This window comes from Micromys minutus, assembly GCF_963924665.1.
Source record: "Micromys minutus genome assembly, chromosome: 12".
Classification (NCBI taxonomy): Eukaryota; Metazoa; Chordata; class Mammalia; order Rodentia; family Muridae; genus Micromys; species Micromys minutus.
This window is the reverse complement of record NC_137981.1, coordinates 28,476,286-28,498,645: the sequence shown is the minus strand read 5'-3', so window position 1 is coordinate 28,498,645 and position 22,360 is coordinate 28,476,286. Positions and strand designations below refer to the sequence as shown.

The 22,360-nt window shown below is 47.8% G+C and overlaps 1 protein-coding gene across 1 annotated transcript in view; it reads right to left on the bottom strand.

Annotated features, from left to right (window-relative positions):
• Positions 1–12,022, bottom strand: part of DNAH1 (dynein axonemal heavy chain 1) — a gene marked incomplete at both ends in the record, with an annotated part of 54,315 nt that extends 42,293 nt beyond the window's left edge. Inside the window, 9 exons of the mRNA XM_080926019.1 lie at positions 116–327; positions 1,256–1,413; positions 3,421–3,673; positions 4,213–4,374; positions 7,472–7,604; positions 8,508–8,664; positions 8,903–9,077; positions 10,736–10,808; positions 11,735–12,022. Coding sequence (XP_080782145.1) covers positions 116–327; positions 1,256–1,413; positions 3,421–3,673; positions 4,213–4,374; positions 7,472–7,604; positions 8,508–8,664; positions 8,903–9,077; positions 10,736–10,808; positions 11,735–12,022 — 1,611 coding nt within the window. The remainder of the gene's footprint in view (positions 1–115; positions 328–1,255; positions 1,414–3,420; positions 3,674–4,212; positions 4,375–7,471; positions 7,605–8,507; positions 8,665–8,902; positions 9,078–10,735; positions 10,809–11,734) is intronic.
• Positions 12,023–22,360: the final 10,338 nt, after the last annotated feature.

Below are 22,360 nucleotides of genomic sequence, written 5' to 3'. Positions count from 1 at the left end.
CTGCAAGATGGACTAAACCACTGTCCCACCCTCGTCCTACTTCAGGCCTTGAGGCCTGTGATTGTTGGCTCTAAGGGCCCGAGGCCCCATACTCCATGCTCCGATGCCCATGTACCTGGGAGAAGGTTTGAGACTGGATCTGCTCAAATTCCTCCAGGCGGCTGTACTTGGAGAGGTTTGAGTGGAACAGGGACATAGAGGTGACCTTGTTGCATTCAGCCCGCACTTTGCTCAGAGCCGTGATGACTTCTGGCCGAGTAAGCAGGGACACAAAAGTGAAATCCTCCTTTTGCTCCCGGAAGGGGTATTCCGGGACACTCACCAGCCCTGAGGAGGGGGCAAGACCCAGCATTAGAGCAGCCTGGGACACACATCACACACATCAGAGCCCTTAGGACTCATTTACAGAGTGTCTGATGGAGGAGACACAACAGCTTCCTCCTCAGAAGCGTCAACTTCATTCCCAGAACCCTCCTGTTTTTTTGTTTTTTTTTTTTTTTTTTTTTTTGCTCTAGTCTTTGGGGGTATTCCCCAAGGTCCATAGTAAGTCCCCTCTGGGTACACTGGTCATCATTGGCCCCTGTGAGTAGTGTGACACCTGTAGATCGCCTCCCTATCTCTTATCCTTGCTACACAAAGCCAGAGGCTGGTCTGGAGCCTGCCCTGGGAGCCCAAAGAATGAATATTTGGGTATAAGAATGCTTGCTATCCACAGTCCAGCCTGTATCCTGGGCACATACACCACACCCATAAATCTAGGACCGGAAAATGTACTCAGCATGTATGCGTGGGCTCAAAGCAAGGAGGACTTTTGGCGTCTTATTCAGTGACTTGGTTTTCTATATGTCCACGGAGCTGTAGCAATGGCAACTCTATTCTTGTTATAGGAGGAAGAAGGCTTATATGTCTTTCAGGTCTGACTATCAGGTGCCTAAAATCTACCCTGAACCATGGCTTTCCTGGTACATACATACCACTTACCTCGTGGCTTCTTCAGTACTGGGACACACTCACAGACTCAGATACACACACACACACACACACACATACACACAGGCAGGCAGACACACACTCAGTCGTTCATCAGACAAGATTTCCTGGCATCTGGCAAAATAAGAATGGAAATAGTAGGGGCAGGGTGGGCACAGAGAATACCAGGTTTATGAAAGACCTAGTGACTGAACAAAATCCTATCAGGAGAGGCAGAGGTGGAGTGAGCTAGCCAGGTGGGCAGCCAGGGTCCAGTGGTTCTCACCTTGATTGGGCACCTTTTCTTCCTCTTTTTTGGGAAGAGTCACATAGGAGAATGTCTCTGGCTTAGAAGAGACAATTTGGTCAAAGTTGATCTTGTTCATGCTACGTTCATAGTCCAGGTTCACTTCTCTGGCCAGGCTGCTAAGGTGCTCTAGAACACTGTGGGAGAGAGGAGACAGGAGGTTCACACACACTCCTGAGCATAAATTATTAATGTAATATGGTTTATTTGTAACAGAAACAAGTCAAGGGCCCGTGAGAAGGCTCGGTGGGTAAAGGGGCTTGTCACCAAGGCTGATGACTTGCAATTTGATTCGCAGGAACCACATGGTGGAAGGAGAGAACAGACTCCCAAAAGTCATCTTGTGACCTCTATATGTAGTTTGGTGTGTATGCACACACACACACACACACACACACACACACACACAGAGAGAGAGAGAGAGAGAGAGAGAGAGAGAGAGAGAGACTCATACACACACACTAAACAAATATAATTTAAAAAAGAAAAAAATTAAAACTATTGAACCAAACTATATCTCATAAAATGGTAAGTATATTATACCCTACTGATGTAGGATAATCAAACCAAATCAGCCTTGAACACAATATTTTGATTATTTCCCTCATCCTAATGGGAAAAAGGACACAAATGCCAGAAATGTTCACAGAGAAGCAGGAATGGCGGTCCTGTGGGGAAGAATTGGTGAGTTGAGAACTGTCTCAAAACAACAAAAAGAATTTAAAAGCTGTAGACTCTTTATTCTAACCAGCATAGACCAGCCACTTGAAGCTACTTTTGCTGTACTCTAGGACCAAGCAAATAGGCCAACGATAGACACTAATCCTCCTCAGGTGAAGAAAGCCACAGTCTGTAGAAGTCAGAATGAGCCACGTGGTGCTGCAGTCAGCATGAGGGTATTATTAGAGGCTCACACTTTGAAAAAGCAGATTGACATAGAGAAAATATGGAGGTGTGGGGAGGTGCTATATATAAGATTAACGATATCTAGAAAAAATATTTCCCCTAGATCTTTCTACTCTAAGAACCTTACAGGAATCATTTCCCAGTATCAATGACTACACTGAATGCCTAAATCCTAGCTTCTAAATTCCCACACAGAAAGCAACAGGGTCTTCTTGGAAGGAAAAAAAATTTCAGAGGCTGGAGAGTGGCTCTGTAGTTAAGAGCACTGTCTGTTTTTCTCCAGGACCTGGGCTCAGTTCCCAGAACTCAGAAAGCAGCTCACACCCACGTGTAACTCCAGATCCAGGGGCTCTGACTCCTTCTTTTGGCCTCCACAGACATCAGACAAACACATGTTACACACACACACACACACACACACACACACACACACACAAATAAATTCAAAATTTAAAAGTCTTTAAAAGTCCATTTCAAGGCTGAACTGGGAAAATACAAATTAAGCTGAGGACTTCCTGCTACCCCAAGAAGTGTGAACTTATTCAGAACATGATGAGAACATAGCAAAGTGGCAGGAGGTTAGCCTGGATAGGGCACTGGCCACATTCCAGCATGGAAATTAAAAAGGGTACAATGCACTCTAGGCCTTTCAACCTAGCAGGAATCCACAAGTCCATAAGACTCCACAATGAAGCTCCTGGGGACAACCAGACAGTGCTTAGAATTTACAGTCTGTGTATCAGCAAGACATCTGTGCCAACTCAATGCATACTAGTGTATTTATTTACAAAGAGGAACCTCAAAGAGAAATGCCTCCATCAGATTGCCCATTGCCATGTCAATAGGACATTTTCTTGATTAATGATTAATGTGGGTGAACCCAGCCCAGTGCCACCCACGAGCAGGCGGTCCTGAGTTGTATAAAAAACATAAGGCTGATAAAGCCATGAGGAGCAAGCCATGAGGTGCAAGTCAGTAAGCAGCAATCCTCCATGGACTCGACTTCAGTTCCTGCCTTCAGATTCCTGCTCTTCTTGCGTTCCTGCCCTGAATTTCCTTGGTAATGGACCTGGAAGTACAAGATAAAATAAACCCTTTCCTTCCCAAGTTGCTTTTGGTCAGTATTTTACCACAGCAACAGAAGCCCCATGACATCACCTAGTAGAGATGTCTCAGCGATTGCTCTGGCAACACCACCCACAAAGAAAGGTTCACGTTGGCTGACGCACACGACGCACCTTGGCCCCTTGCGCATGCGTGGTGTGCTCAAAGCCCACTGTTTTATCTTGCTCAAGCTCTGCTCATTGATGATTCGCAGGCCCTCTGTGGGCATGCAATCGACGTACAAGTTGTACAGCAACAGCGCCTCTGTGTTCTTGCGCAGAGCGTTGGCCTGGACCACGCGCTGTGTGAACACACGTGGATCCTCAGCGCAGAAGAGGAGCTGGATCCTCGGAACCCAGTACTGGGTGGTCAGGAGTGGTGGCCTTCCTGGTAATCGGGTGGGAGGGAGGTGAAAGGGGCACACAGTCAGGCTTTCTGGGCTGGGGTACTGACTCTGGTCATCTGAGGCTCTCATCTCTGGTCACCTCAGCTGGTGGCTCTCAGTAGTTTGTCGCTGTCATGGTGCGTGGTGCCTCCCAATAGCCAAATATATGAAATGGGCAAAATGGCATTTCGTGAAATCCATAGTAACCAGTAAAGAGCCTTGTACTGGCAGGAGTTACACAGGGATGGCTATTCACTTGTTCCATCCTCCACACTACTCCAGGCAAACTACTGATTAGGAGTCCCCGGTTTCCTTTACAACACCATGCTGAAAGCTACCGGGCTAGCTGCTCACAGCAACATGCCAACCGATGGTCATTTGCCTTCACCAGGTCCTCTGATTCAAACTGGTGAGGGGCCATACCCTGATTAATAACCCCAGTAAGGTAAAATTCAGGGCCGAGTTGGAGGGATTGGGCTGTAGTCATAGCCTGAACCAATCCTGAGCTGGGGCCCACCCAGGGAAGGTGTAGAGCTTGTACCTGTAGGGGTGACCCCTCCATTCACGATGGGCATCCCCATCTCATCGCGCACCAAGCCTCTCTTGTCAGTTTTCTGCACCAAGTACAGTTTCTTTTCTTCATCGTAGTCAAGGACGCCAACTTCGCACCATATGTAGTTCAGTTCCCGACTCTTGGGGTCCTCTAAAACAGATGGGGACACCCTACCAGTATTCTCTGCCTTGAAAACGAAGAGGGGTTTCTGCATGTGGTAGCTGATGTTGGGAATGGATGTCAGAGGTCACCTGACTGGTGTCTTTTCTTCCAGGATAGTTTCTGGCTCCAGCTGAGCAAGGGCCAATCCTGCTTCCTCTCAGAAAAGCTGGCCTCTGAGAAAACTTTAGCCACGGGAGGACCCAACAGACTGGGCCTCTTGGCACAACCCTCACAAGAGCAAAGAGACACAGACTGATGGGGAACCATGGAAGGTGTGACCAAACACAACACCTGGTGGGCTGAGGGTAGAGCCTGGGGCACGTGCCTGTAACTCTGGCTACTTTGGGAAACAGCGGCAAGTTCAGGGCCAGACTGGGCTGCAAAGTGAGTTCAGGGATCGTTTGGAAACTCAAGCCTACCCTGTCTCAAGACAAAAAAGGTTTTATTTTAAAAGGGATGTGGGATGGGGCTGGAGAGATGGCTCAGTGGTAAGAACACTGCTGCTCTCAGAAAACCTGGGTTTGATTCCCAGCACTCATGGCAGGTCACATCTGTTGGTAACTCTAGTTCCAGGGGATCTGACACACTGTCTTCTGACCTTTAATGAAAACACACACACACACACACACACACACGCACGCACGCACGCACGCACGCACGCACGCGTGCAAGGTGCACAGACATACATGTAGACAAAATATTCATAAGCAAAACAAAACAAAAACCAGGACTATAAACAGCACTCTTGACATGACTCTGTTTAAGGTGACCAAGGCCAGGTAAAGCCCTCCCCAAAGCACCTCTGGCCTCTTTGTGTCAGAAGAGGGAAGGAACCACTGCTCTGCCCATATGCTGCATGTGTGCCTATCTTTGTGACTTTGGGGCTGTCTTCTGCTTTGGTCCCTTTGCACTGACCACGACCTCTGCCTGATGATTAATTCCCAGCTCCTCACTGGAGAAGCACCTCTGCTCCACATAGCATCTTTGGCCCATGTGCTTTCTAACCTGTTCTTTTTGTATTTTTCACCCCAACTTGGCCATGCTGTTGCCAGTTCCCTAAGGGCAGGAGCCATTTTAGTTCTATCTTAAGTACAACAGAAGACTTGGGACCAGGATAGAAACTGGTGCATAGTTGGTGCTAAGTAAGTTATTGAAAAAAATGGGGCACACACATAGTACTCAGCAGAGAACTTCACAACCTGTAGTGGCTTAAAACAAACTGGGGGTTCTCCAGATTGGGTTAAGGAAGAAAGGGCTAAAATTCTAGGAAAATGACCCCGGCCTCTGCCGTCAGATGGGTCAAGGAGGCCACTTCTGTGACTTCACCTGCCCAGGTTTGACTTTGCCTTTTCCTTCCTGGGATGCTTCCTTTGTGAAAACACCAACTTCATCTTGGCTCAACTTACAGAAAAATCTGTCCCAAGAGACTACCAAAAGCTGAGAGGTCCCTGGCAAATGCTTCCTGTGAGCCTCTCTTTGCTCTAGTGTTCCTGCTTAAGGCCGGGGCCACAGTGAAGCAAGGAAGCTGGTACTCAGTGCATCTGATGCAGCCCTATTCCTTATGGCTCCGTTGCCAGGAACAGGAGATCTGAGATCAATTTAGTCAAGTTATTTCTGTCATTTGAGTCCAAAGTGAAGAAAGCACTCTGCTTCTGGTCTGCTTCTGATAAACTGATTCCAATATTAATACATCCTAAAAATGAAACCTGTTTGCTGCCTGCTCGGTGAGCTGCCATGACAGTTTTAAAGCCTGTCCTTGCTCCCACAGTCTTGCCTTCCACCTGGTGACTGGGTAACTGACTTTACTCACACCACGACGTGGCTGCCCACCCCAAAACATGGAGCAGAGTGGCCTCCAATCCTGCACAGCCTTCAGCTCTTCCATTACCAACCCCCAGACCATACTTGGGATTCTGCCTAAGGAGGCTGCACAAGACCGAGCCATGCAGGTCAGAGTGGCATCTGTGTGTACCCTGTCACTGTTCCTGACAGCAGGCAATCAGGGACAACCTCTGTGGCCATCACGGCAGACTGGGGGACAGTGGAGGAACCATGGGCGCCCTGTAAGCAGATGTGGGCAAGGATGAGACATGCCCGTCTGGGTGGTATCCCGTGGGCATATGTGGTTGTGAATGTGTGGCTGTGGAAGAGATACATGAGTACTGGTAGTGGATATGTGTTTGAGCTCAATGGCATGATGGCATGTGACAACCTACGCATTTGTGCTCCTGCAAAGCCAATGTGTGAAGTCCATGCAAAAGAGAGAGCTGAGAACTCACTGAGGGCAGGAGCACAGTATGAAGGGTCTGTAATTGTGCCCTTAGACATCTTCAGTATGTTTACATTACTGCCAATAAAGGGTTTTCTTGTGTCTGCTGTGTGTGTGTGTGTGAGCGTGTGTGTGCTTGTGTGTATGTGTGTACATGCCTGTGCATGTATGTATGTGCTGTGCATGTGTGTGCTTGTGTATATGTGTGTACATGCCTGTGCATGTATGTATGTGCTGTGCATGTGTGTATATGTGTGTGCGTGTGTATGTGGGAAGATAAACATACCTGTATACATGCTCATGGGTGCCAAAGAGGGACATCAAGTGTCTTCCTCTGCTGCTTTCTGCTGTTTCCTTCATACCAAGTATCTCACCATCTCCCTGAATCTAGAACTCACTGATTTTGGGGTGTGTGTGTGGGGGCTGGCATCTAGCAAGCCCCTGTGATCTCCCTGTCTCTAGCCACATTGCTAGTACTGTGGTTTATAGAGGTACCCACCAAACCTCACTTTTCACACGGTGTTAGGGATCTAACAGAGGTCCTCATGCTTGAGAAGCAAGTGTTCTCACCCACTGAGCCATCTCCTAACCTCCCAGTTTGTTTGTTTGAAAATCCATGACAGCACCTAGCTGTTCTGTTCCCAGCCCTCTGACAATACTGTCTTTGCTTTTGCCTCAGTGTGGCCAGATCCTTAGACTACATCACAGCTGGGAGATTTCAGCTTTCCTGGCTTCCAGATTCCAAAGGAGCCTAAAGGTCTTCGCAGGGATTGCTGGGACAAGACAGTTCTGCCACCCTGTGGAGTTTCTGCTCACCGTGCCCCAGAACATCATCTGTGGGAAGAAGGGCTTTTCCAGGGACGGGCTTCCTGTTTTGTGAGCCTGGCTCCAAGCCCATGTTGAGCCACTCTGTGGGAGTCCGGCAATCAAACTCTTCATTGTCAAACACCTTGGAGAAAACAGTCAACTGTCCAGTGAAACAGCTCCTCTAGTGGCCAAGCAAAACTAAGCATGCCAGAAGCCTCTGCAGCCTCCCCACAGCAGGCAGCTACAGGCTGTCCTAGACTGGTCTGTAAGACCCCTGCTGCTTCCACTGACTCGTGATGCTTGAACGGGGTGGTGCTCTGGATCCATGGCTAGCCAAGCCACTCAAGGCTCAGTCTGAGGATGTTTAGGGTCTCAGAGGAGGATGTGTGCTCTTTTGACCACTGTGGGGAAGCACCGAGCTCAGGCCCAAGGGGACAGGTGGCTCTGGGATTTCCAGAGAAATCTATGCGGACCAGAAACAACAGAGACTCGGTGCTGTCAGCAGGCAACCTTAGTAGAGTGATACTCATCTGGATTCAGTTCTGCTTCCCACGGGGACTGCAGGCAAGAGATACACAGGACACAGAGGAAGGGAGGAGAGGACAGCAAGAGCCAAGGCCTGGCTGTGCTCCTCCTTTCTCCTCTCCAGACTCAGCTTCCTTGCTTGTACCTTGAGGACATGGTACCAAATCCCTCCTATACCCCACTCTCCCCCATTTCACAATCTCCCACCCTCAGGATGACTCTAGTTAGGGGGTCTGTATATCATTCCACATTTCAACCTGTTCATAGATGCCGTGCTCAGGGTTGGGGTAGGGAACTGGCACCTAGGCTGTCCAGGACTCCAGGGAAGAAGTAGGGAATCAGTAACCTATTGGTTTGGGAACCACTCCTGCTTCAACCCAGGATGCTTGAAACATGCAGAGTGGGTTCTGGTTATTGCTCTGCGTGACAAATGAGTGCCCGTGACTGGAGTGGGAATTGCCGTTAGACTGTGACACCTTCAGGACTGCTGTGTATCAGCACACATGGAAGCGTGACTCACCTTCAGTGGGAGATATATGGGAAAGAGTGGGTCATGGCCCTGCTCGATGGTTTGTGGGTGCTGCAGGTCTGGGTGTCTGGGCATGAGCTTGTTAGAGTCGATGCCCTCACTGGCCAACAGCTTCTCAATGTCCAGGCGCAAGTACTGCTGTTTCCTCCTAGCCAGAGCAGGGGAAGCTCATGAAGTAGCTTCAGGGACTCCAAGTGCCACTTCTGTGTTGCCCTGGCAGCCCCATTTCAGTGACTTAATTGCTACCCTCCCAGTTCCACAGCAAGGAAAGCTGTGTGTTCCTATTGAAGGAGAGTTGCTTGGCCATTTTCACAGGCTCTGCTGCAGGGCTTGCCGCCTCAGTGCCCCGCCCCTCTAGCCTGGCAGATGCTACCTCCCCAGCATACCTCTCAATCTCAATCTTCCGAGGGCACTGGCCTGGCAGCACCTGGAACGGGACCTGCACCTTGGGCTCGTAGGACTGTAAGAGGAAGTCCGTCTGGGTGAGTAGCTGTGTGGTAGTCCCAATGCTCTGCTGCTCCACACGCTCCTGAAAGTCCTCAGGAATGATGAACGATTCAACTACGGGAAGACAAAGGAGAGTAGCCGAGGGTTCAGGCCAGGGCCGTTGACTTGACCCAGAGCCATCCCATATGGCACGTCCTCAGGCAGTTACCAGGTAGGCCTGCCTGTGGCTTGGCATGCTCACAGAGAAATGAGAACCCCTGGGCCGTTCTGCCAGTGCAAGGCCAGCATGTTTACTCATTCCTGTTCAAGCTACCGATTATTCCAATGCTGGGGCCAGGGCTCAAGCTGCAGCTTTGGTGAGGGGCTCAGCTGGAAAGAAAGGTAAAGTGGGATCCCTTCCTGTTACTTAATCCCAGACAGAGATGGTGTGTTACATGTTAGTGTCTGAATTCCACGTTTCAGGAGTGAGGCATCCTGGATACTGTAGGAGCGAGTGGTCTCCCTGGGACCCCTATACCACCAAATGGTTGTCAGCCCTATTTAGACAATGTCAGACAGAGTGTCCATTCTTAATTCTGGGAGAGGGAGTCAGTGGGAAGAGGGTCTTAGATAGGTTGGCTGACCATCCCAGATGGCCAGGGCAGGGGTATCCTGTAACACAAGGTGTTAAGGTAAAAGTACCAGGTAAAGCAAGACCACATAGGTGGAGAAAGGGGGTGTGGGAATATGCTATAGAATTCCATGGGCGACTACTCTCCTCTGTGTTCTGTGGCACCCTGGTATCCCACCTCCTCTCTGGAGTAAAAAAGCAGTTATACTGCATGAGCTAACTTTGGGGGTGTCCTTTGGAATCCCACAGAACCCTGGACTAGTGTCTGAGGTTCTTCTTTGGGTAACTGAATAGACGATCTGTGCCTGCCAAGGCCTCTGACTGGCACCACCCTGGGGCCCGTCTGGATGTTCTTCCTTCTGTGGGTAGGCTGCTGAGCCACTGGCCTTAGTCACAGCGCAGCCCTGATGTGGATGGTAGGAACATCAGTCACATCCTCCACAGGCTGAGACCCATGGCTCTTCACCTGAGATTGTTGAGAAAAGGCTAGACCCTTGCACAACCGTACAAATACACCCGTGGCTGTGGTGTTTTCTGTGCCATTTTAAGGGTGCATAGACTCGGGGGCTGACAGGGATATTTTGAGCAGTGTTAGGAAGGAGCCAGGCCTTTCTTCGGGTGGACATGGGATAGATACCCGCTACCATGGGGCATCTGGATCTGATGGGCCGGTGTGCTATCTGTTGGAGGAGGACAAGTCCTTAGAACCTGGACTCTGCCACAACCATCTTCTCTCTGCCACAGGCCTGCCCTTAGGCATGTTCCAAGACATACCATGAAGCCCACGGGCAGTCTCCTGCCCTTTTGCAAAGATCTCTCAGGCGCCTACCTATTCCAGACTGTTTCAGGCATGGCTCAGATATGACCTTGGCTTCCCTACAGTCCAGATTCTGGGAGAGGAGACCCAAACCCTACTAAAGCCTGGTCCATTAGAGAGAACTGTGGCCTTCAGAAGCCCGAGGCTAGTGTCCCACCCGTACACGCCTCTGCTGAGGGTCATGATGAAGCACTCCTGAGAACTGGGCCTTTGCAAAGCTTGTGATTCACTAACACCATTTCACCCTTGAGCAAACTGAAGCTGTCAAGAAGAGGCTATTACCGTGAGACCTGAGGTAGTCTGAATGCCCATTACCACTACCCGTCCAATGCTCCTGGCACTGACCTTTTGGGGTGAACTTGTCGAGGTCAGCTTGACGAATCAAATTCTGGGACATGTAGGGGCCACAGCACACATCCTGAAACAAAGCCCAGAACCCTGAATGTGTACAAACACTTTACACAGTCAGGACCTAGGGGTCACTCCAAGGCTGGGTGTTTCCCAACAGCCCAGCAGACAGCACCCCAGAAGTATGGGGGTGAGCTCAGACACATTGTTCAGAGGCCATGGGGGATGTCTGGCTGAGGCCACCTGGGACACCCCTGGCTGGCTGCCCCATTTGAGTTCAGCTTAGCTTCCTTCCTTCCAGAGAACATTTCAGCATATGTCCAAGGGCCAGGCCATGAGGCAGGAACTGCAAAGTCAGGAGTTGTCACTGGGTGTACTTTCTTTCCCAGAGGCCACTGTGGCACTCCTGGTGAGCTGGGCACCAGTGGATCTTGCTGCTTTTCCAGTCTTTCTCCTGCCTAAAACATTCCTAAGGATACTTGGAACCTACAGGGATCCGGGAACTCTCTTCTAGTTGCTTTCATCCCATCTTCCCCCAGGCCCCAGCATCATCCCTTGATCTCTCCGACCCCCTCCACCACTTCTTCACATGGGCCATGCCTTCTCAGGGTCCCAGCAGCTTTGTACTCACATCTCTCCCTGCTTTGGTGTGCACTTCAGCCCCTATCTTATCCAGCAAATAAACCCCTAACCTTTAGATCTCATCCACACACCCCTCCTTAACCAGAACAGGTGCTGGGGGACTTCCAAAGGCCATCACAACAGGGATGTGACTGTCTTAGCTTTGCTATGTCTCCGATGCTCAGTCCTGGGACTGGCCCATAGGAGGGGCTTAGCGAGGAGCTGAAGAATGGGATAGCTAGGCGGATGGATGGACAGACAGATGGACAGATAACAGCTCGGAAGTGAACCGAAGAGCTGACACTGAGCAGGACAAAGGTGGGCGGGACTTGCATGGTGGGATCGTGGCTGGCAAGGGACAGCTGGCATACTCACCCCAAGCTGGTCTAAGGTTCCAGGGCTGAGGATGTCAGAATAGAATCCACGCTGCCTCATGAGGGGGTACTTCTTGTCTGTGCCTGTCAAAGGTGACTTCCTGGGTTGCCCTAAGTCTGTGAGGGGCAAAGGTGGGGTCTTGGGTTCAGGATTTGGGGGAGTTTTTTCTGGATGATTACTTGATTCTTGTAATATCTTCTCCAGGTTATGGCTCTCAGAGACCTTCCTTGGACAGTATCTCGGGCCCTGAGAGCTACTGCTTGGTTCTTCTTTATTACACTCCTCCATGCTGTTCTTCAGAGAGCTGTCCCAGCCAGAGGTCCTAGGAAAAGACGCAGTATTGTTCATACTCTGACAGCCTGTGTCAGCCCAGTTAACACTGTGACTCACAGATGGTCAGACTGCCTCTACCTCAAGTCCAAGTCATGGGTAACACAAGAGGACAGACGATGCCAGGAGTCCCACAGGTGACAATGGCTCTCCTTGAGAGTCAAGGGTTGAGGGAAGGAAAACTCTGTAGATGCCTCCAATTAAGCACCTCCCAGAGCTCACCTACCCGGTGAAAGGCTTTCATAGACTCAGAAGCAGGTCCAGTGTCCTGAGATCTGCTGGGCTTCCTTCTCCTCCATGTGGACACAAGGCTTCCATACCTGTCCACACGTGTGCTTGCCCGCTCCATCTCTCCCACACCCCAGGAGTCAGAGGACTCCATGATCTTGCCGATAGTAGGCCAAATATAACCATCCCTAGACCCACAGATCCTCCTATTAGCTACAATTGGCATCCTGACTCAAGGGTCAGCTCAACTCAAGGAACATATACCCTCCTGTCTTCACATAGGGAGTAGCAGTTGACACTGGGCCATGTGTCCATCCACCACCTTGAGGAGAAGGGTTTACAGGTCATTATTAGCAAGTCCTTCCAGGACTACTGCTGCTTTTTCGATACCCCAAAACATTTTATCATCGGGGAAACCCTTAAAGCAGGAGACAGTTACAGCACATTAGATATATATGTGGGGAAGGTTTTCAGTTAAGGCACATTAGTAAGAAGAAAGTCTACAGTCAGCTCAATAAACGTGTGTCTTCATGTGTCTGGACGTGCTCAGCTGTGTGTACATGTGCAGAGGCCAGAGGCTGAATTCAGCTATATTTCTCTAGACTTCTCCATATATTTTTATACATTTACTTAGTATGTGTGTATGTGCATGTGCCACAGCCTATGTGTGGAAGTCAGAGGACAACTTCTGGGAGTTCTGTCCAATGTATGAGTCCGGGGGACTGAATTCAGGCTCTGTGACAAGTGCCTTTCTTTCCTCACTGAGATATTTTGCAGGCCCCATTCTTTTTCTTCTTAGACCAGGTACCTCATGGAACCTAGAGGTCACCAGTTCAGCTAAGGTATCAGGTCAGTGAGCTCCCAGAATCCACCTATCTCTGACATTCCCTAGCACTGGATTTATATGTGTGTCATCACACCTGGCTTTTCCGTGGGTTGGGGATTTGAACTCAAGTCCTCAGGTGTGTGCATCAAGCACTATACCTGCTGAGCCATCTCTCCCTCACAAAAGAAGGCATCTTAACAAAAAGAAGCCAAGGACTGAGCTGGTGAGCCTTCATCTCATTCTGTCACTTCCTCTACACACAGTGACAAAGCAAGCAGGTGCTTGGCATGTGGGTCGTAGATGTTTTGGGTGTCACCCATTCTCAGTAGACCCAGAACCCCGTTCTCTACGACTTCCCAAACCATCACAACAAATGTCTTCCAGTTCTGCCCCAACATTGGGTATCTAAACAGACCAGCATGTGCAGGAATTGTAACAGAAAGACAAGTTTCCGCCGCCTTACCATGGGTGACAGGGACCTTGGTCTGGGAATGAGTGTGTCTAGCCTCTGTGGCATGTCACCCTGGGAACTCCTTTCTACTCCCTACCCTTTCTTGTGTGTGAAGAAACAAGCTGGTGAGATGGCAGGTTTGGTCCTAGCAGGTCCCAAACTAGGAACGGTGTTATTGGGCTTGTAGACTCATTTCATAACACAATCCTATTTTAAACCAATGTGGGAATTAAGGCTATTCTCGTTTCTCAGAGGTGTGTGGTCCTCATAACAGACACTGTTACCACCACCACCTCCACCACCACCACTTCAAACAAGGAAACTCAGGTCCAAAGTGGTGTATGGAGAAGCTCTGAAATGTGTGCAAAATAGCTGCCCAAGGAGGGCCCAAGCAAGAAGGCTTCCAAATTACCCACCTGCTGACTCCAAAAGTACCCTGTACTTGCATCTCTTTGAAGAGGGTACAATGTAGGTTCTTATTTGGCAAAGAATGTGAACTTTAAAGGATTTTGGAAGCCTCTGCTGAGACTACTGGGCAAAGAGCATGGTCGGTGGTCATTTCTCTCACAAGCTCGGGGCTTCCTCCATCCTTCTGAGGAAAACTGGTTCTGTGCCATTGTACCACTGAACACAGGCTGAAGTTATATGGCACTTTGTTCTCCCCTGCCTGCTGTATGGGAACTTTCAAGTAACATTGATCTCTGGAAATTGGGTGCCTACCCCGGGAAGTCACTGGCTTGGGATGCAGATCCTCAGAATGCATTTGCTGAGTGAATGTATGAACCAACAAATAATTGAATGAGGTTTGTAAAGGAAGCAATGGGATCTCTGTAACAACTCTGTGGTCAGATAAAGAGAGAGAATGGGTGTCTGGTAGGAGGAGGGCATTGAGTCGCACACTCCCTGTATAGGATTAGAATCCTCACCCCAAATGCTGTGCTAAATCGGGATTTAACAGCAAGGCCCTTAAAGTGCCTTCTCCTATATTCTAGTCCCTCAGCCCCGACCCTGTCAAGGTTCGTAGGGGACAGTCGTTGGGGTAAGGTTGGGGGAAAGGATGGTGATCTTAAGGGGGAAGGGTGCTTCCTCTGTGTCCACTCACTTCTGCGTCTTAATGAATCTTTCCCCAACCCAGTCATCCCGCCGCCTCATGGACCTACCGGCTCCCCAAAACAGCAAAGTTTTCGGTGCCTCCTGTCTCTAGGGAAGGACGCTGGGCCCGTTGCGAGGGGGCGGGACCATTCGGCACCGCGGGCGGAAGCTTCCGGCTAGGAACTTCCCCCAGGACCGCTCACGCCCTGGAGGTCTGGTTCTTCAGGCAGTAGCGGGTCCGGATAATTAATTCTAAAATTCAGACTGCATTACCCACTTCCTCCTTTAGGGGTCGTCTAGCAGTAAAAGACAAAACAGCCAAAGGCATCATGACAGCTTTGAACAATAGGGGTGATTTAAAGGCAGGAGTGGTGACTCAGACCTGTAGTCCCAGCACATACCAAGTGGAGTCAAGGTGTCCTTGAATACATAGCAAATCTGAGGAAAACCTGGGCTCCCCGAAACCATGTCAAAACAAAGCTACTGGGACTGGGGATTTCCTCAGTTGTTAGAGACTTGGCCTGTCTGCACACCCGTTATTCCGGCAGTAGGGAGGTAGAGGCAAGGCGACCAGAACTTTAAGGTCATTCTTGGCTATAAGAGACCCCATCTCAAACAACAGCATGACTTCAACAATAACCAGCTACTAAACATCCACAGAAAGGATGTGAGGAGATTGTGAGTTGGAACTTATTGTTCAAACTGTAGCTGCAGACAGCAGATCACAGCGCAGGTTCTCGGGAGGGTCTGCACTCACTAGCCACACCCCCCCCCAAGTCCCAGCTCCCTGTGGGGACTGCATCTGCCTTTTGTGGCTGGGCAGTGTCTGTGCTTTCATCACCCTCCCCTATAGTAGGTGTCACCCGTCTAATGTCTGCAAATACTTCACACTGGGCATAGGTTTGCTCCTTGATCCATCCTGAATATCGAGTCGTTTTATGTTTTCAGTTGTTTCAGAAAAGGGTCTCAGTATGTCGTTAGGGATCTGCTGGCCTCTGCCTCTTGACTTCTGGAGGTAAAGGTATATGCCTTTATATCTGGTAAGTTGTTATCATTTTTAATATGATACTTGTTACTGTGATATATAGGGGACTGTCCTTTTTTTAATGTCATTTTAAAAGAGTTGTTTATTTTTGTATTATGCATAGAAATAGTGGCTCAGACCTGTAGTCCCAGCACATAGCATGTGGAGGCGAGGTTTGACTACATAGCAATACATACATATATACACACAAAATATACATAAGTCTACATGTATGTTTACGCACCATGTGGTGTACATTGGCTGCAAGCACAGGAAGAGGGCGCTAGAACCCTGGACCTGGAATTACAGCCAGTTAGGAGCCACCTTGTGTTGGAAACTGCACTCCTCCAGTCCTGCAAGAGTAGCAGGAACTCAAGCTCTGAGCCATGTCTTCAGCCCACATACCTGTCTTAATGTAGCCTCAATTTCAAAGTAACATCAAATGTCTGGTGAGGTTTCTATTCAAGTGGTTTGTAAAAATTATATGCACACATGTATAGACACCAAGAGAAGGAAGCAAAATGGTTAAATGTTATCAACTGGGGAATTGGAAGGTTACTGATGCCCACTTCTGCCCTCTGTCCTATAAAGGGAAGAGGTAGGTTACAAGCCAGAAGAAAAGTTCCCCTTATAGCTGGAAAACCCTTGCCCAGAGCCTTCCCATAATATTCCCATTTCATAGGTAGGGAAACAGAGTTCACTGAGACATATTAATGTTGAAGGAGGTAGCAGGGTATGGTGCTTAGTACATGAATTTTATTCAATGTATTAATAATTCTGGCTGGTTGCCAGGAATGCACATTAAGTCTGCACTGGACATTAAGTGCACAGAATTAAATGATCCTAGTCTGGGCTGTACAATGTCAATGAAGGGCCAGAGAGGCCAGGCTAGGAACAATCTAAAGGCAGAAAGAAGGGCAAGCTTTGCTTAGGACAGAGGTCTGTCTGCCTTTGTCCCAACTTACACTTTCTCTCCAGTACCTCCTCCTGGCTCTCACTACCCGTCAGACCTGGATGTTAGTACTACCTCTTCTGAGCACGTACCATGGCTTCATTTGCTTCATGTGTTGTTATTTCTATAATCACTTTCTGTTTCCAAGAAAGGCATATGTGTGTATTAGAGATGGACAAGGTGACCATGGCCCTCCATGGGTCTGGGATTAGGCTGTGTACCCCATTCATGGTACATGGAGGCCTGTTCACAGGCATCTGTGGTTTTGACTGGCACATTCCAGACTTGGAACAATTGTCCAAATAATTGCAGTAACCATGTGGGTTGTCATGGCAGTGTCAGCCCATGGCAGGACATCAAGGATGAGAGGGGTCACTATAGAAAGTGACCAAGCACCTCAGTGGGTTGGGGTTATCCCAGGGGTCGTAGCTCTCAGATACATGAGCAGGCCATGTTGGGAAGGATCTGTTCTCAGGAGGATCACCTCACAGAGGCCCTATTCCTCACCTAGTCGTGGAATGTTTCTCTAGATCAGACGGTCTCAACCTTTCCACTGCTTTAATACAGTTCCTCATGGTGTGGTGACCTTAATCCTAAAGTTATTTTTGTTGCTAATTCATAACAGTTATTTTGCTACTGTTATGAATCAGGATGTAATTTTTAGGAGATAGAGGTTTGCCAAAGAGTCTCCCTCCACAGGTTGAGAAGCTCTGCTTTAGGCTGAAGATGAGACTGAAGGGTGAGGACTAGATCGAGTTGCTCATCATAGCCCTTCCGATCCACACTGCCACTGAGATTATTTATTTTCTTTCATACAGTTTCCCCTCCCTTTACTCCTTCCAGTTCTTCTCCCAGCCACCCTCAGTTCCAGATTCATCCCCCCCCCCGACCCCGCCAGAAACAAACCAAACCAAACAAACAAACAGGCATTCAAGGGACAGCAACCAAACCTGGCACAAGATACAATAAGACCAGGCACAAACCCTCACATCAAGGCTGGGAAAGCAACCCAGCAGGAGGAAAAGGGTCTCAAAAGCAAGCAAAAGAGTCAGAGATACCCTGACAGTGACTAAGGAGTCATCCCAGAACACTAAGCCAACAAGTCTAAAGCATGCAAAGGACCTAGCACAGACACATGCAGGCTCTACAATTGCTACTTTGGTCACCTCCTTAGGTGATTCTGTGAGATATGCTCTCCCAGTGTCTTTGACCTCTCTCGCTCCCACAATCCCTCCTGTTCTTCTTTCATGAGGAAGGACCCCTGACCTGGGCTTTCTCTCTGCCCAGTGTGCCTTCCGTTTTCTACTTGGGAAAAAAAGAATCAGGAATCAGGATTCTGGAGAATAATGTCTTTTCAGCTAGAAAAGACAGCTGGAGTACAATAGAAGATGTAGCCAAAAAGGTTCAAGAAGTATTCATTTAAATCCTAACTCAAGATCACAGTTGGAGGATGCTAGGGATACACTGCAAACTCCTTTCCTCCTGGTCCAGTCTCTCATTTGTTTTCTTCTTTATTGCCGGAACATTAGCAAAAACATCCTTTGGAAAGCCTGTTGGTTTAACGATCACTGTCATCCACATTGCTGCTTGATAGTGATGCACTTGTCCTTTCATTCATTCACACGCACCATTAAAATGCTTCCTGTAATTCGCACACTCACTCTAGGGCTCCAGGCCTCGAACAAGCAGGTTTATTAAGCTCCGGCAGTTTACAGCGATGAGGTGGCTTTAACATGAATATATAAGGAACTGGAAGCCTTCTGATATTTGAAATTTTAGAACGTGGTACAAGGAATACGGTGGGTATTTTTTTTAATGTAAAATACAACAAATACTTTAGCAGTTTAAATGTTACTCTCTGCCCGTTGGATGTCTGCTTCTAGGAATGGTTGTCGATTTGTCCCAAACGTGTGTTCATTTGTCAGACAAATAGTTTTAAACCTATTGCTACTGGAATCAAATAAAAAAACATGCCACAATCTCCTCATGAGGTGGATTTTGAGGAACAGTTGGCAAATGTTTATTTCCACATTTTTTTGTTAGTCAAAATATAGAAGCACAGACAGAAACAGAGAGGATGCTCCTATGTGTGATTATAAATCAGGAGTGTCCGAGGGAAGATGAGACCTCCCTGCAGGTATGCTGAAGGTAAAGGCTCATGGGAGATTTCTGACAGCATTGAAATAATACACTGGATTTGTTCAAATGTATTTAGGCGTGTCTTCTCTGCCTCAGATTCTTCCTCCCATCTCCTGCATTCTGTTGGCAATGCTTGCTTTGGGACTGTTGTGGAAGCAGAGGGGAAAGATTGTGGGCTCTGAAGGGGACAGGGACTCCACAGGAAGACCAACAGTCAACTAACCTGGACCCTTGGGCTCTCAGAGATTGAAACACTAACCAAAGAACACACACGGGCTGGACCTAGGCCTCCGCACACGTATGTAGCAGATGTGCAGCTTGGTCTTCATGTGGGTCCCAAACAAGTGGAGCAGGGGCTGTCTGTCCCAAAAGCTGTTGTTCGTACATGAAATATGTTCTTCTAGCTGGGCTGCTTTGTTTGGTCTCAGTGGGAGAGAAAGCACCTAGCCTCAAAGAGACTTGAAGCACTGGGAGTGGGGAGGATACCCAGGGGGCCCCCACCCACTCAAAGGAGAGAGGAAGCGGGAAATGAAGAAAGGGTTGGGGGAGGGGCCAGTGAGCTGGATGTAAAGTGAGTAAGTAAAAGATTAATTTTAAAAAATGTATTCAAGTGTATTATCAAAACCATGTTTCAAAGTCACTCTAATGTGCATGTATTTCTGCAAACAGTCCTTGGTCAGACATCAGAGGTCTTCTATTATGGGAAAACTGCACTAAGCCTTCCACTCATTGTGTATTTCTAGGCCATTTTTCTTGCCTGGCCACTACTATTTGCAGGGACTTATGGCCCACTTGGAATTGATCAAAGAAAAATCCCATATCCACAAAATGTTGTTTTTTCTGACAACTTTCTGTGTAAAACTGTGATAGGCAGACTGTTGTTAAAAGATGATGCCGCAGGTTTCGGCGCCAACGTTAGGGAAAAGGATGAAGGGAGTGTGTGTGGGGGGAGATATGGTCCATGGAGGCCTAGGGGCAAAGGGGGTGCTTCTGGGGACCCATGTTGGGAATCCCTTCCCACTGAGGGACCAGCCACACGACAGTATAGTACAGAATAGAATTTATTCAGGTCATGAGGTCATGAGGGTAGTTAAAAAGGTAGTAGAGGCAGAGAAAGAGAGAGAGAGGGGGAGAGAGAGGAGAGTAGAGAAGTAGACGCCAGCCATGAACACGTGGAGAGAGGGGGGAACGGAATGGAAAGAGGAGGAGCAAGAGGGGAGAGCAAGAGCACAAGAAAGCAAGAGAGAGAGAGAGAGGAGGGGGCAAGCAGCCCCTTTTATAGTGCCAGGTAACTGGGGCGGAGCATACCTGGCTGTTGCCAGGTAACTGAGGGGTGGGGTTTACAGAATCCCAACACAGACTACTGCTGTATTTTAACAAAATTTACAAGAAGATGGATCTCACAAAGGAGAATTTTGCCTTGGTAACAAAGCTGCTGTCTCTGCCCTCTATTGCAGCTCCAGACCAGCAGGAACGGGTTTCTCAGACCTTAGAATGAAAACGTTCAATAAAGGGTGGGTTAGGGGTTGCTCAGGGCTAGAGTGAGCAAGCTCATGCCACGGAGCACTGGGCAGTGCAGCTGAACAAGGGGTGTCCATGGAAAAGTGGAAGTGCTGGCAGCAATTTAGCAGAACAGAGTACCAGGTCCCAGAGTGATGACATACACTTGGTCATCTATCTGGAGCAAAACATTTGGAGCCTTGGAAGGTGAGACGAACACTTTAGCTCCAATAACCAGCCAAAGAGAGACCTTCCAGGAGACCACAGGGCTCAGGAACCACGGAGCAACTGGGGACATAATCCTTCCAGTCTCCATCTACACCCTGGAGTTAACCCTGTGGCACAACGTTAAGGACCCAAATCCTACCTGGAGAGAGCTAGTTTCCCAGGAGTGCTGTCACTCCTAAGTGCACAGGCTCACAGGCTCAGAGGAAGGACAGGTTTCAGTCAGAAACACCAAAAGTAGCTAACACCAGAGATACCCCAAATGGCAAGAGGCAAACAAGAACCTAAGCATCAGAAACCAAGGCTACGTGGCATTATCAGAACCCAGTTCTCCCACTACAGCAAGTCCCGGATACCTCAACACACTGGAAAAGCAAGATTTGGATTTAAAAATCACATCTTGTGATGGTGATAGAGGACTTTAAAAAGGACATAAATAACTCCCTTAAAGAAATACAGGAGAACACAGGTGAACAGGTAGAAGCTCTTAAAGAGGAAACACAGAAACTCCTTAAAGAATTACAGAAAAACAACCAAACAGGTGAAGGAATTGAACAAAACCATTCAGGATCTAAAAATGGAAATAGAAATAATAAAGAAATCAAAAAGGGGGACAATCCTGAAGATGGAAAACCTAGGAAAGAGATCAGGACTCATAAATGCAAGCATTACCAACAGAATACAAGAAAAAGAAGAGAGAATCTCAGGTGCAGAAGATACCATAGAAAACATTGACACACTAGTCAAAGAAAATGTAAAATGCAAAAAGCTCCTAACCCAAAACATCCAGGAAATCCATGACACAATGAGAAGAACAAACCTAAGGATAATAGGTGTAGAAGAGAGCAAAGATTCCCAACTTAAAGGGCCAGTAAATATTTTCAACAAAATTATAGAAGATAACGTCCCTAACCTAAAGAAAGAGATGCCCATGAACATACAAGAAGCTTACAGAACTCTAAACAGATTGGACCAGAAGAGAAATTCCTCCTGTCACATAATAGTCAAAACACCAAATGCACAAAACAAAGAAAGAATATTAAAAGCAGTAAGAGAAAAAGGTCAAATAACATTTAAAGGCAGACCTATCAGAATTATACCAGACTTCTCAACAGAGACTATGAAAGCTAGAAACAAACTGGAGTAGTCATCCTAACATTAAATAAAATAGACATTCAACCAAAAGTTATCAAGAAAGATAAGGACGGACACTTCATACTCATCAAAAAAAATATCTACCAAGATGAACTCACAATTCTTAACATCTATGCTCTAAATGCAAGGGCACCCACATTCATAAAAGAAACTACTAAAGCACAAAGCATAAATTGCATCTCATACATAATAGTGGGAGACTTCAACACCTCACTCTCATCAATGGAAAGATCATGGAAACAGAAACTAAACAGAGACACAGTGAAGCCAACAGAAGTTATGCACCAAAAGGATTTAACAGATATCTATAGAACATTTCATTCGAAAACAAAAGAATATATCTTCTTCTTGGCTCCTCGTAGTATCTTCTCCAAAACTGACCATATAATCAGTTATAAAACAGGCCTCAACAGATACAAGAATATTGAAATAGTCCCATGCATCCTATCAGATCACCACAGACTAAGGCTGGTCTTCAATAACAACAAAAACAACAGAAAGCCCACACATACATGGAAGCTATACAATGTTCTACTCAATAATAACTTGGTCAAGGAAGAAATAAAGAAAGAAATTAAAGACTCTTTAGAATTTAATGAAAATGAAGGCACAACGTACCCAAACTTATGGGATATAATAAAAGCAGAGCTAGGAAGAAAACTCATAGCTCTGGGTGCCTCCAAAAAGAAACTGGAGAGAGTGTA